The following is a 15,534-nucleotide window of genomic DNA, read 5'->3' on the forward strand; positions in this document are numbered from 1 at the left end:
GCCGCCGCGCCCGCCCCCGCTCACTCTCCCATTCACCCATAACCCCCTCCCAACTCCGCTCTGGAGCGTGCGCGCGAACCCCAGCGACCGCGGCGACCTCGCGGTCTGATTGGCTATACGAGGACAGCGCCGCACGCACGCGAGAAAACGAGGGCGCGCGCGCACGGCCCTCGGGTTCCTCAGGCGACAGGGAGAGGAGGATTGGCTTACTACGCAGGAGTCAGGAATAGAGAAATGGCCGAACAAGTCTTCCCTTTGCCTACAGTCTATTTTCTCTTCTTACTGTATGTAGGACACGGCCTTCGGAAGTTAAAAAGATTATGTCTGTACACTAGAAGTGATCGAAAGTAACCAACTACTCGCTCGAGTTAACCAAACCTCTAAGTAAGTGTGGCACAGTCCAGACGGACGTCTAGTGTAACCAATTACCGATAGGTCCCACCCTCTTCCTGCTTCACTCCTTCCTACATTGGTCAGTTGTGTGGCGATTTACTTTTTTTTTTTTTTTTGCTATGGAGAACTTTATTTAAAACAATCTTGATGGAGAAGCCCCTCACCGGGCGAATTCCCTGGTACTGGCAGACTCCCTGGGTAATAGAATGGGCTGGACTGTGGCTCCTATATGGAAGGGAAGCAGAGCTAAAAGAGCCAATGTGGGCCAAAACTGCTGCCAAAGACCCGGGAGGAAGGGGAAAGACAGCGGTCGCGAGCCTGGGTGCGCGCTATCTGCGGTGGTGACTGCCCTCCCGAGTGGGAGCCGTCTTGAGGAATGGTCCTCCTCGTCCTTAATCTCACCCACGGAAAAGGTTCTCTGGAAGCTCCTGTCCTGGCGAACTGCTGGCCAACTCTCCGTTTATCACAGCACCAAACTTTGCCTCAGTTAGCCCACAACAGCTCTAATCCGGAGAGCTACACAAGGTGTTCTCTCACTCAACTCCAAGCCATTTCTCTTTTGAAAGCAGTTCTAGCTGTTAATAGTAGTCTTTCTACAAGATGGTCCACCAACCACTTCTCTGAAGCCAAGGTTCCTCACCTGTAAAGTGTGATCTGCCTTAGGGTTTGGATCAAATGTTGCTAGTTTAACTGTGGCTCTTAAATTTTAGTATTAAGCAGCAAACTAAAGGACAAAGGTCTACTTTCTCTTAATTTCCAGGTCTAGTCTAGTTCTTCCTCTGACAGGGCCTGTATCTGAGGTTCTAATTTATTCTTGCATGGGGCTTCAATCCACCATTTATTACAACATACTGCAGAATTCTCTTTTTAATGGCAGCGTGTACCAATAAACGAAATCTGTAAAACAATTTGTTGTTACATGCTGTCATGGGTTGAATTCTGTCCCCCAAGAAATATGTGTATCAATTTGGCTAGGCCACGATTACCAGTATTATGTGATTGTCCACCATTTTATCATCTGATGTGATTATCCTATGTGTTGTAAATCCTATCTCGATGATGTTGACAAGATGGGATTAGAGGCCGTTCGTTATGTTAATGAGGCAGGACTCAAGATACAAGATTGGATTGTGTCTTTAGAAGGAAGCAAGCAGAGACGCATGGGGAACCTAATACCACCATGAAAGCAGTGCCAGGAGCAGAGCACTTCCTTGGGACCTGGGGTTCCTGCACTGAGAAGCTCCTCCACTAGGGGAAGACTGATGACAAGGACCTTCTTCTAGAGCCAACAGAGAGAGAAAGACTTCCCCTGGAGCTGACTCCCTGAATTTGGCCTTCTAGCCTACTAGACTGTGAGAGAATAAGCTTCTGTTTGTTGAAGCCATCCAGGTGTGGTATTTCTGTTGTAGTTGCGCTGGATAACCAAGACAGGTGACATACAGTCCATTCCAACTGATAGCAACCCTTTGTACAACAAAACAATACACCACCTGGTGCTGCACCATTCTCACAATTGTTATGCTTGAGCCCATTGTTGCATCCACTGTGTTAGTCCATCTCGTTGAGGGTCTTCCTCTTCTTTGCTGACCCTTTACCAAGCATGATATCCTTCTCCAGGGATTGGTCCCTCCTTATAACATGTCCAAAGTACATGACATGAAGTCTAGCCATCCTTGCTTCTAAGGAGCACTCATACTACTTCCAGGACAAGACTTATTTGTTCTTCTGGCAGTCCATACTATATTCATATTAACTGGTCTTCCTTGTAGGTGTATAGATATTATCCTATCACTGACAGTGTTGTACTTCAGGGTAGATATTTTTGACAATGAATGTGATGCCATTCCTCTTCAATTTGTCATTCCCTGCATAGTAGACCATATGATTGATTCAAAATGGTCAATACCATCCATTTCAGCTCCCAAATGCCTTGGATGTTGATCTTTGTGTGTTCCACTTCATTTCTGATGGATTTCCAATTTTCCTAGATTCATAATTCTTATATTTCACATTCCAATTATTAATGATGTTTGCAGCTGTTTCTTCTCATTTTGAGTTTTGCCACATCACAAAATAAGGTCCTGAAAGTTTTACTCCACCCACGTCATTAAGGCTATTTTGAAGAGGCAACTCTTCCCCAGTGATATTTTGAGTGCCTTCCAACCTGCAGGGCTCATCTTCCAGCACTGTATCAGACACTGTTCCGCTGCTATTTGTAAGGTTTTCACTGGACAGTTTTTTCAGAGACAGCCAGGTTCATCATCATAGTCTTAGACTGGAAACTCCAGTAAAACTTGTCCATCATGGGTGACCCTGCTGGTATGTAAAATACCAGTGGCATGGCTTCCAGCATCACAGCAACATGCAAGCCACCACAGTAGGACAAACTGACAGATGCGTGGTAGTAGTAGTCAAGTGCAAACCACACGTGTCACTCAAGGATCTACTTCCAGCTGTTGTTGTTAGGTGCCAAAGAGTCAATTTACAACTCTAGTGACCCCATGCAACAGAACAGAACTGCCCCATAAGGCTTTATAGGCTGTAATGTTTATAAAAGCAGATCACCAGGTGGTTTTCCCCTAGAACCACTGGATGAGTTCTAATCACCAACCTTGTGGCTAGCAGACAAGCACTTAGTCAGTGCACCACTGGTCGGCCTGTAAATAGTGATATATTCTCGTTAAACTAAAAAAACCAAACCCAGTGCTGTCGAGTTGATTCCCACTCATAGCAGCCCTATAGGACAGAGTAGAACTGCCCCATGGAGTTCCCAAGGAGCATCTGGCGGATTCAAACTGCAGACCCTTTGGTTAGCAGCCACAGCACTTAACCACTATGCCACCAGGGTTTCCATATTCTCGTTAGACGGTGCTAAATGGGGGGAGAAAGTTCAACCTTCCACCACCCAACCACACACTCTGAAGATCTCTTGTGGTATGCTAGATTATACCGGATACCAAGTACTTAGCTGGATGAGAACCAACAATGGCATTAATTCCAAGGTTTAGAGAGATTTCATTTTCTTGTCCAGTTTTCAAGTGTCTGCTATTCCCTAGTATCATGCAAGGTAATTTCTGGAAACAATGTTTAATAGAACATAATGTTCAAATAAGGTTTCAAAGAAAACAAGGTTTAAACTGCCATCCACTTCTGAAAAGTATTCCACAGTAAAACCTAGACTCAGACAATGGGCTATCTACCCCACCAAACTTCAATTATTTCGCTATGAGTATCAAATAATATTATAGTTTGTCTATCGTAGCTTGTCTATACTATTTCAAATCCCCTTCACTTGCATCTTCTCACACCTATAGATGACAGCTCATTGTAAACAAAATGCCACCCTTGGACTTAGAAGTAATCAGAGAGGAATACCATATTTTTACACAAATGACATGCATGTTTTTTTTTCTGCAAACTACGTAACCCACCCCATGTTATTTTCATAAGCACATTATACCAATTTTTTTTTTTTCCGTTACTAACTTCAAATTTTTTTTTTTTTCTGTTCAGTAGATTTAATGTTACTGGGATAAAACTGATCCCACGGAAAGTTCACTTAAGGAAGACTCTCAATGAGATGGGTTAACACAGTGGCTATGATACTGGGCTCAAACATAGCAAAGATTGTGAGAACGGCGCAGGACCGGACACTGTTTCACTCTGTTGTACGCAGGGTCACTGAGGCAGAAATGCCTCAACGGCACCTAACAACAACAGCATTTTCCTAAATCAAGTGCAACCAGTAGTGAACTGAACGGGCTCGTAATGGGAATGGGGCACCATTTTGAAACCAAAGAATATAAATGAGGCCAAAATTCACTTCTAGAAATGTCACAAGACATGCAGGTTATATGCATGGGCACACTATGCCAGAATTTTTTTTATATAATTTTGTCATTTCCTAGCATTATGCGTGTGTTATTTATGTGGGTGTGCTATTTGCAAAAAATACAGTACCCCTGTCTTTTCAGCACCAAAATCACCAATGACCTCTTTTTTTAAAATACTTTCCTCCTGTCTTCATGGAATTTTTCTGTTCACGTTAAAGGACAGTCCCTTGTGCTCTGGATCCCATCCCCTCTTATCTACAAAAGGATTTCACTCTTGCATTTTCTTCCTTTTTCCTTCTTTGAAAAATGAAAAACATATAGGAAAAAATAGCGTCAGGAACACACAGTCATCATTAATTTCACTCCCTCTAGAGTCTGTTGATATGCAACACTTGAAGCACTCACTCATCTATGCCAAGAAATTTGGAAGAGAGCTACCTGACCAACTGACTGAAAGAGATCCATATTTGTACCCATTCCAAAGAAAGATGCTCCAACAAAATGTGGAAAGTACTCAACAATATCATTAATACCACACACAAGTAAAATTTTGCTGAAGATAATTCACAGATAGTTGCAGCAGTACACTGAAGGGAACTGCCAGAAATTCAAGGCAGGTTCAGAAGAGCACGTGGAAAAAGGGATATCATGCTGATGTCAGATGGATCCTGGCTGAATGCAGAGAATACCAGAAAGATGTTTACCTGTGTTTTACTGACTACCGCAAATGCATTCGACTGTGTGGATCATAACAAATTATGGGTAACACTGCAAAGAACGGGAATTCTAGAACACTTAATTGTGCTCATATGGAACCTGTACATAGACCAAGAGGAAGTCGTTTGAACAGAACGAGGGGATACTACATTGTTTAAAATCTGGCAAGGTGTGCATCAGGGTTGTATCTTTCACCATACTTATTCAATATGTATGCTCAGCAAATAATCTTGAAAAACTGAACTATATGAAGAAGAACGCAGCATCAGGATTGGAGGAAGACTCTCTGGGATATGCAGATGACACAACCAAAGAGAACTTGAAGTACTTGTTGATGAAGATCAAAGACCACAGCCTCCAGTAAGGAGTACACCTCAACATAAGGAAAAAAATCCCCACAACTGGACCAATGAGCAACATCATGAGAAAGAGAGAAAATAATGACATTGTCAAAAATTTTATTTTACTCGGATCTGCAATCAATGCCCATAGAAGCAGCAGTCAAGAAATAAAGCAACATATTGCATTAAGCAAATCTGCTGCAGAAGACCTCTTTTGAGCATTAAAAAGCAAAGATGTTACTTTTAGAACTAAGGTGTGCCTGCCCCAAGCCATCATATTTTCAACCGCCTCATATGTATGTGAAAGCTGGACAATGACTAAGGAAGACCCAAGAAAAATTGATGCATCTGAATTATGGTGTTGGCAAATATTGAACATACCATGGACTGCCAAAACAAACAAATCTGTCTTGGAAGAAGTGCAGCCAGAATGCTCCTTAGGAGGGAGGATGGTGAGACTTCATATCACATGTTTTGGATATACTGGGAGGGACTAGTCCCTGGAGAAGGACATCATGCTTGGTAGAGGGTCAGCGAAAAACAGTAAGACCCTCAACGAGGTGAACTGACACTGTGGCTGCCACAGTAGGCTCAAACATATCAAGGATTATGAGGATGGGGCAGGACCAGGCAGTGTTTTGTTCTGTTGTACATAGGGTGGCTATGAGTTGGCACTGACTGGACAGCACCTAACAACATGCATAGAAAGCAATTAAGAAACACTTCCACACCATGCAATGTTTTCCTGAGTGTCACAAAGTAGCACATGCATTCATTATTATGAATCTTTGTATTTAACTCAAGTTTTTAATAGTCGACAGCATTGGATTGATATGATGGATTATGGCAGTCCATTCTTAAGTACAAGTTGTCCACAAGTCAGTCATTAGTAACCTGGGAACTGCCTGTATCCAGAAGCAATCTACTTATCAGCTCTATCTCTGCTGCCTTTATTCTCGCATTAAGGCCACTCAAGGCTTCTTGCTTCTACTCTTGCCTCTATATCCACTCTCCATCCAACAGTGATCTTTTCCAAATGGATATTAGATCATGTCATTCCTTGCCTTAACTGCCTCGTCCCCCATGGTTCCCACTGCTCTCAGAATCAAATCCAAATTCTTCACCCTGATTTCACAAAGCTCTACATTATTTGATCTTTGCTGCTCCCTTCAACCTCATCTTGTACCACTTTCTCCTTGATTCACTACACTCCAAACACATCAGCTTTTCTCTTCCCCAAGCACATCGAGCTTGTTCCTTTCTTTGCTTCTTGCACCGATTCCACCACTAGGCAGGTTTTAATCCAAACTTCACACGCCTTTTCAGGTCTTACCTCAGAGAGGACTTTCCTGACCACCCAATCTAACTTTCTAGTCACTCTCTCATGTTACCCAATTTTAAGTCTCTACATAGCACTTATCTTTTTTTCTTGTTTGTTCTGTAATGGAAGCTCCTATAAGACTTTTATCTTGTACCTAACCAGAATTATTGTTGTCCTTAGGTGCTGCTAAGTCAGTTCCAATTCATAGTGACCCTATGTAGAACAGAATGAAACACTGCCTGGTCCTCTGCCATCCTCATGATGGTTGCTACTACATTTAAGCCCATTGTGGCAGCCACTGTGTCAATCCATCTCATTAAGTCTTCCTTTTTCACTGACCCTCTACTTTACCAGCCATGATGTCCTTCTCCAGGGACCAGTCCCCCGATAACATGCCTGTCTTAGTTATCTAGTGCTGCTATATGAGAAATACCGCAAGTTGACGGCTTTAACAAACAGTAGTTTCTTTTCTCATAGTTTAAGAGTCTAGAAGCCCAAATTCAGAGTGCCAGCTCCAGGGCAAGGCTTTCTCTGTCAGCTCTGGGAGAAAGTCCTTGTCATCAATCTTTCCCCTCGTCTAGGACCTTCTCAGCACAGGGACCCTGGGTCCAAAGGACGTGCTCCACTCCTGGATCTTTTTGCTTGGTGATAATGAGGCCCCTCTCCTCTCTGCTTGATTCTTTTATATTTCAAAGAGACTGACTTAAGATACAACCTAATCCTATAGCATCCTACCTTGTTAACGTAACTGCCTCTAATCCTGCCTTATTAACTTCACAGAGGTTAGGATTTATAACAAACAAGATAATCACATCAGATCACAAAATGGTGAACAACCACACAGTACTGGGACTCATGGCCTAGTCACGCGGACCCACATTTTTGGGGGACACAATTCAACCCGTAACCATGTCCAAAGTACCTGAGACTAAGTCTCGCTGTCCTCGTTTCTAAGGTGCACTCTCAGTGTACTTCTTCTAAGACAGATTTGTTATTCTTGCACCCTCTTGTTGCCATCAAATCGATTCTGACTCATAACGACCCTACAGGACGCAGTAAAACTGCCCACAGGGTTTGCAAGGAGCAATTGGTGGATTCAAACTGCCAAACTTTATAGTTAGTAGCCAATCTCTTAACCACTGCACCACCAGATAGCCGTTCTTCTGGCAGTCCAATGGTATATTCGATATTCTTCGCCAACACCAATATTCAGAATGCCTCCTGGCAAATGTGGGTGCTCATTTACTGAAACAATGAATGGATATATGAATGAATGGTATCAGACACTTGTTAAATAATCCAAGTCTAAACTAGGAACACCAAACAATCTCTTCCAAGGGATCAAAGCGAATGGACTTCCCCAGCTTCCTACCACTAGAAAACTAAAATTACACTTTGACGTAGGGCCTGATTCCACTAAAAAAACAATAGAAAAGGTAGCTGTGACTGAAAGCAAATGAGCCATCTCTGTAAAATGATTAGATCTGAAACCTTATCCCCAGAGTTTATCAACAGCTTTCAATTCCCCAGAGTAAACCCAGCACTGACAACAGATTTAGTATCTATTTATTTATTTCTTAGTGCAAGGGGAGGGAAATCATCATAAAAACTCATCTGCTTGGCTCACAGGTGGGTTTTTGGCTTTCCCCTCCTCTAAGCAAGCAAGGTTGTGTCATCCACATAATGCAGGTTAACGAGTCTTCCTCCAGTCCTGATGCCCCATTCTTCCTCATATTGTCCAGCTTCTCGTATTATTTGGTCAGCATACAGACTGAATAGGTATGGTGAAAGAATACAACCCTGACCCACACTTTTCTGACTAAACCAATCAGTATTCCTTTGTTCTGTCCAAACAACTGCCTCTTGATCTATGTAAAGGTTCCTCATGAGCACAATTAAGTGTTCTGGGATTCCCACTCTTCGCAATATTATCCATAATTTGTTATGATCCACACAGTTGAATGCCTTTGCATAGTCAATAAAGCACAGGTAAACATCCTTCTGGTATTCTCTGCTTTCAGCCAGGATCCACCTGACATCAGCAATGATATCCCTGGTTCCACGTCCTCTTCTGAAACCAGCCTGAATTTCTGGCAGTTCCCTGTCGATATACTGCTGCAGCCGTTTTTGAATGATCTTCACCAAAATTTTGCTTGCGTGTGATATTAATGATATTGTTCTATAATTTCAACATTCGGTTGGATCACCTTTCTTGGGAATAGGCATAAATATGGATCTCTTCCAGTCAGTTGGCCAGGAAGCTGTCTTCCATATTTCTTGGCATAGACGAGTGAGCCCCTCCAGCGTTGCATCTGTTTGTTGAAACACCCCAATTGATATTCCATCAATTCCTGGAGCCTTGTTTTTTGCCAATGCTTTCAGAGCATCTTGGACTTCTTCTTTCAGTACCATCGGTTCCTGATCACATGCCACCTCTTGAAATGGTTGAACAAAGACTAATTCTTTTTGGTATAATGACTCTGTGTATTCCTTCCATCTTCCTTAGATGCTTCCTGAGTCGTTTAATATTTTCCGTACAGAATCTTTCTCTATTGCAACTCCAGGCTTGAATTTTTTCTTCAGTTCAGCTTGAGAAATGCCAAGCGTGTTGTTCCCTTTTGGGGCATCAGGATTGGAGGAAGACTCGTTAACAACCCGCGTTATACAGATGACACAACCTTGCTTGCTAAAAGTGAAAAGGGCTTGAACCAGTTACTAATGAAGATCAAAGACCACAGCCTTCAGTATGAATTGCATCTCAACATAAAGAAAACAAAAATCCTCACAACTGGATCAATGAGCAACATCATGATAAATAGAGAAAAGATTGAAGTCGTCAAGGATTTCATTTTACTTGGATCCACAATCACCGGCTATGGAAGCAGCAGTTAAGAAATCAAGACACACTGCATTGGGTAAATGTGCTGCAAAGAACCTCTTTAAAGTGCTGAAGAGCAAAGATGTTACTTTGAAGACTAAGGTGCGCCTGAACCAAGCCATGGTATTTTCAATCACATCATACGCATGTGAAAGCTGGACAGTGAATAAGGAAGACCGAAGAATTATTGACGCCTCTGAACTGCGGTGTTGGCAAAGAATACTGAATATACCATGGGCTGCCAAGAGAACGAACAAATCTGCCTTGGAAGAAGTACAACCAGAATGCTCCTTAGAAGCAAGGATGGCGATACTGCGTCTTACATACTTTGGACATGTTGTCAGGAGGCATCAGTCCCTGGAGAAGAACATCATGCTTGGCAAAGTACAGGGTCAGCGGAAAAAAGGAAGACCCTCAACGAGGTGGACTGACACAGTGGCTGCAACAATGAGCTCAAGCATAACAATTGTTAAGGATGGAGCAGGACCGGGCAGTGTTTCGTTCTGTTGTGCATAAGGTCACTATGAGTCAGAACAGACTCGATGGCACCTACAACAACAACTCCTCTGAGCAGTTAACAGTAAGTCATTCCAACGATGTTACTATAATGCTTACGGAATGAACTTTAAAAATCTCACCAACTTTCATGGTATGGCAAAAATATTTATTAAAATACATTTTTTTTTCCAAGTTTCAACTTTACTGGGAAGAGTCACTCTTTCATCTTGGATTAATGAGATAGCAAGTACTGTAAACAGACTATAAAGCAGGAATAAAAATTAAAAAACCCTCCTAAAAAGTAGTCCCCATATTATTTAATAGCACAGTGAACAATAAAGGATTATTCACAGTCTTGGAGAATTCAAATTGGCATCTTAGGTGATGGTTTTTCCTTTTGGTTCAAGACCAGAATAGTCAGGTTACCACCGCATGTTTTAAGAGGTAGAATGTATGTTTTCCACTAGTCCACCATTTACTGGTCAGCCTGCCCTCAACAGATCTCATGCCTCAGCCCATCTGCCTTCGGTGATGGTCAGAAGTTCCCTATGCCCCAGGCAGCAAGGCTTCTTGCTGATCTCTACTTAAGATCCATGAATCGGATATCCATGATGAGAAGGAAGTTCTTAGGCAGCGGGCGGGGGGCTGGAGAGAGGACAGTAAACACTTGATGCTCTAGGTCCACACTGGTTACCACGATGAAGCCAGCAACACTTGTCTCTGAAAGGTTCTCCTCTGTGCCCTCAGCAGTGCTAACGCTCAGGAGGTGGTGCACCATATCTCGGCCAGGGGTGACAGGTACTAGCTTGAGTTGATTATCCTCCTGAGACATGCCTAGAGGCAAACAGGAGTCTGGGATGGTGGGGGCCCCGACTTTGTATATTTTTACATCTGAAAACTTGACATTGAATGCATGGGGGTAGAAACAGCCTCGGAATCCATAGAAATACTCACGGATCCGTTCATCCCGACATTCCCGCCGGAAGTCCTTGGAGCGCTCAACCACACCCCCTGATTTAGGGAGGAGCACAGTACGTACAAAGTGGGGCAGGTCCCGTTTCAGTTCGTTATACAGCCGTTCTTGATCCAGAACCACAACCACATCTACCTCAAAAGCTGAGGCTGCGTGCACCAGGGCATGGTAGCCAGAGCCCTTGACCCAGCCACAGGTGTTAATGACACAGCCACTCACGGAGGCCCTCCTGTTCACCTCACACCTTTGGTTGAACACATCTGCCAGACGAGATGTAATCTGCAGAAGAAAGGACCAAGGTGAGAAAAAAAAAAAGCAAAAAACATTTTTCATGGTTGCAATTTTACCCACATAATGTGGATTGTTTCAATTTCTACTTTATGTTGCTTCTTCAACCTCCTATCTTATATCCCAAGTGGAAATAATTTAATCAATTGCTAAAATACCAAACCTATTACCATGGAGACGACCTCACATTACAGAATAGAAATGCTCCATATGGTTTTCTTGGCTGTAATCGTTACAGAAGCAGATCTCCAGGCCTTCCTTCCACAGTATGGCTGGGTAGGTTTAAACTGCCAACCTTTAGATTAGTAATCAAGCAGGAACCGTCTGTGCCACCCAGAGACCTTTACTAAGAATAGGTCTATAGAACCATTCCCAAAGCCAACTCCTCAGACAGGGGCTGGACTGGACTATAGGATAGAGAAAGATACTGGTGAGGAGTGAGGTTCTTGGATCAAGTAGACACGAGACTATGTGGGCAGCACCTGTCTGGAGGGGAGATGAGAAGGCAGAGGGGGTCAGAAGCTGCCTGAATGGACACGAAAGTAGACAGTGGAGAGAAGTGTGCTGTCTCATTACCAGGAGAGCAACCAGGAGTATACAGCAAGGTGTATATAAATTTTTGTATGAGAGACTGACTTGATTTGTAAACTTTCACTTAAAGCACACAAAAATTAAAAAGAATAGGTCTACAGAAATGTTTAACAGTCTGAGAGTGGCTTACATGTGAAACGGCCTTTTCTGAAACCATCTAGCAGTAATTCCAGTCAAGACGAAGCAAAGAGATAGCTACAGACACTTTTAACAAGCAGACAAATTTTCTCTGCTTCCTATACTGATACCAACCCTTCCCTCTACCCCATCATGGTTCTGACTCTGACCTTATTATAAAGCTTGATGTTGGTGCCGGGTGTGGTGGAGCCAAAATGATAGACCAGAGGGGCCTGGATAGAGAAGCCCTCTTCAACATCCGCTGGCCGCTCAATGTAGAGGGCCCCCATGGTGCCAGGGATGGACACAGAGCCCTGGCCCACATCCAGCTCCACGTAAGTCGGGCGGCGCCCCAAACGCACTGCATAGTTGAGCAGTAGGCGGCACACTGTGGACTTGCCCACATCAGTGGGGCCCACTACCATTACTCGGGGGCCTCGCTCTTCTTCCTTCTCTGCCTGCCTCCGCATCTGCTCCAAGGCTGTGTGAGTGTTGAGGTAAAGCAGCATAGGGGTGTCCTTGGAGACATAAGCCACCTCAGTGCGGCCGCTCAGCTGCACAGAGCAGCCATGCCAGGTGAAAACAGCCACCTTGGCACCAGCGTCAAAGGTGAATTTCTTGTTTCGGGTCAGCTCTGTGCCAAAGATTTCTGCCATGCCAGCCAGTAGCTCCAACTGAACTGACTGAGATGCCTCCACCTCAAAGCGAAGTTCTGTTTCTCGCTCTAGTTCAAATTTAGTTGTTGGCTTCTTGTCATCATTGGCCTCCTCTCCCATCTTTTGTGTGTAGCTGCTGTGCCTGAAACACAAATATCAGATCTACACATATGATAGGCCCCCATTCAAAATCTTCCAACAGATATTCCCTTTATCTTATATTTGTTTGTTGTCTTTCTCCCCCCGCCACTAGAAAACAAGGATTAGGCATTTTTCTTTGCTGTCGTACCTCTAGTGGCTAGAACTGCACCCGTTGCTGTCGAGTCAATTCTGACTCGTAGCAGCCCTACCGGACACAGGAGAACTTCTCCACAGGGTTTCCAAGGAGTGGTTTGTGGATTTGAACTGCCGACCTTTTGGTTAGCAGACGTAGCTCGCTGTAGCTCTTAACCACTGCGCCATCAGGGCTCCTGACAAACCACAGACACCTCAGTAAATACAATGACTGAATAAATGACCCATATAGAAAAGGAAAACTATTCTACAGATTGGCAGAGGGCTTGAATACATCACCTTCATCGCTCTACTGGGGTACTGCAGGTTTGAGAATAGAAGACAACAAATGCCCACTCCTCACCCATCCTCGTTACAAGGAAGGGCGTCCGCAACCCGGATGCAAAGCAAAGGATACCGGGTTTGGCTTTACAAAACACTCTAAGGCCCGGCTCCGTAACTACAGGCAGTGTCTTTGGAGAAATCACAACTTCTCCGAATCTTTCCTAGGCTGTGAACTGGAAGCACTTACACTTCCTCACACACAGTGCTGTTCTGGGATTAATACGAATTGTAGGAGGAAAAAAGCACTGAGTAAACTTCCACTGGAAACCCTGGTGGCGTAGTGGTTAAGCGGTACAGCTGGTAACCTAAAGGTAAGCAGTTCAAATCCGCCAGGTGCTCCTTGGAAACTCTATGGGGCAGATCTACTCTGTCCTATAGGGTCGCTATCAGTCGGAATCGACTCGACGGCAACGGGTTTGGTTTTTTTTTTTTAAACTTCCACTGCCAAGAAAACGTCAAGAATTCTTTCCAATCCCAGACCGCAGCTCTAGGTCCAGCATTCGTCCCGGCCTCCGCGGCGGCGACGTTTGCCTTTCTGAGCTTATTTTCTCACCTGCACGTCCTCGAGCCCGAGCCTAAACCGGTAAACGGGAAGCTATCACAGGTAGAATTTAAACCCAGCCGGAAAGCTCGCTCACCTAGACCCACGCCGGAAACAAGGGCCCTTCCGCACTTGCGCAGTGGAAGTAGACCCGGTCGCGCGACGCCGCTTGGTATACTAATGCCGGAACAGCCATGAGCAGCCCACTTAGCGCAGACACTCGGCCTTCTGGGAGTTGTAGTTAAAGGATTGTTTTGATCGTGACTCAAAGTGGGCGGGGCCTCAGCAATCATTGTTTGCAAAGCGGGCGAGCGGGGATTGGGGGCGTGGCGGTTACGCGGCGATCGGCTGACCAGACAACGAACTTGGAGGCGCTGCTGTTGCGGGCTCTAGTCCCTGAGTTCCGGCTCACCTCTCGCGGGGGAAGAGTTAGTGAGGCCGACAAGGGAGCGCACACACTTTAGGGGTCCCACAGTGGTCTGTTTGCTTGAACCGCAGGCCAGGAAGAGGGGAAATTAGAAAAACTCCGTTTGGGCACGAGGGAACCGAGGGATAGGGCAACGTGGAGGGAAACAGTGTGCCAGAAGCTAAGCTGACGTGTCATCCCTTACCTGGCACAGTGCTTGGCACATACAGAGCATTCAAAACTACACTTTTTTACAAAAGAATAAATAAATTTCCAGGAGATTCCTTTCAGTTCTCATTAAGTCCCTCATTATTCAACAACTTTCTCCCACTGAGCGGGATATTTTGTTAAGAGACTTTCCTTCCCTAAAACCCTGACAGATGAAAAGGTCAGTCATCTACTCCGCAGCCCACAGGGTCGACTACGTATATATAATCACTTGCTCGTCGCGTGCTTTTGGGCAAATCACAGGCTTTAACGATCAGAAAGCCGGTTTCTTGTCTGTAAAATGGCGAAAATAAAAGTACCCAACCTGTTAGGGTTGTTCTGAAGATCGAAAAAGATGACGCAAGCAAAGCACTAAGCGCAATGTCTGTCACGTAGAAAGCATCTAATGTTAGCTATTAAGTTTTTGTTATAGCCTTGGGGGGGGCAGTGACGGGATATAATAATGCCATCCATTTGTACAGTACATTTTTCAAAGCCCTTTTTTCACCCTGTAAAAGTTGGCTTTATTCTCTGCAATTTCAGAATCGGAAGGAAACTAAGGTGAAGGGACTTGCCCAAACTTTCACAGTAACTAGGTGAGCTAGGATCGGGGTTTTGGAGTCCAAGTCCAGTTATTATAATAATAACAAACACGTAAATAGTACTAGGTGCAAGGCACTGTCCTATGGACTTTACAGATGTAAGTTCATTTAATCTTCGTAAGAATCCTCGGAGGTAGGTACTATAATTATTATCCCCTCTTTACAGGTGAGTTCTTTTTTCAGTCCAGCTCACATGGTTAATCCCTACTGAGGAACCTGGAAAGATTTACTGGTTTGCTTTTCTCTTGCTTGCCCTACCTTAGCACTCACTTTCCAAGCAGTGCAGCCCTCACTTCTCACTTCTCTGTTTTCTTTGAGAGTCTGCTTTAGTTATTTCACTTATTCATCATGCATGCATTCCTTCTCCAATTAATTATTTTAAAAAACCATTGTCATCAGAACTGCATTTGAGAGCAGTGATGGTTCAGTGGTAGAACTCTCACCTTCTATGTGGGAGACCTGGGTTCGATTCCTAGTCAATGCACCTCATGCACAGCCACGGCTCATCTGTCAGTGGAGGTTTGCATGTTGCTGTGATGCTGAACAGGTTTCAG

At 44.3% G+C, this 15,534-nt stretch overlaps 1 protein-coding gene and 1 non-coding gene across 4 annotated transcripts; one reads left to right on the forward strand and one right to left on the reverse strand.

Annotated features, from left to right (window-relative positions):
* Window positions 1–3: 3 nt before the first annotated feature.
* On the reverse strand, window positions 4–13,952 carry CLP1 (cleavage factor polyribonucleotide kinase subunit 1). Of its 3 annotated transcripts, none has more exons than XM_064288036.1 (3): window positions 13,863–13,952; window positions 12,121–12,748; window positions 4–11,233 (listed from the first exon to the last, which is right to left on the reverse strand). In XM_064288036.1, the coding sequence occupies exons 2-3, from the start codon at window positions 12,724–12,726 to the stop codon at window positions 10,562–10,564; spliced, it is 1,278 nt and encodes a 425-aa protein (XP_064144106.1). In that variant the 5' UTR covers window positions 12,727–12,748; window positions 13,863–13,952; the 3' UTR covers window positions 4–10,561. The 3 variants fall into 3 exon arrangements, with proteins under 3 accessions (XP_064144106.1, XP_003421383.1, XP_023396309.1); XM_003421335.4 differs by having other exon boundaries at window positions 13,778–13,909; XM_023540541.2 differs by having other exon boundaries at window positions 12,121–12,768; window positions 13,778–13,887.
* A 1,441-nt stretch (window positions 13,953–15,393) lies between these two features.
* Window positions 15,394–15,464, forward strand: TRNAR-UCU (transfer RNA arginine (anticodon UCU)). The gene has a single exon. It is a non-coding gene; the product is annotated as a tRNA-Arg (tRNA).
* Window positions 15,465–15,534: the final 70 nt, after the last annotated feature.

Source organism: Loxodonta africana, chromosome 7 (genome assembly GCF_030014295.1).
Source record: "Loxodonta africana isolate mLoxAfr1 chromosome 7, mLoxAfr1.hap2, whole genome shotgun sequence".
NCBI classification, from domain to species: domain Eukaryota; kingdom Metazoa; phylum Chordata; class Mammalia; order Proboscidea; family Elephantidae; genus Loxodonta; species Loxodonta africana.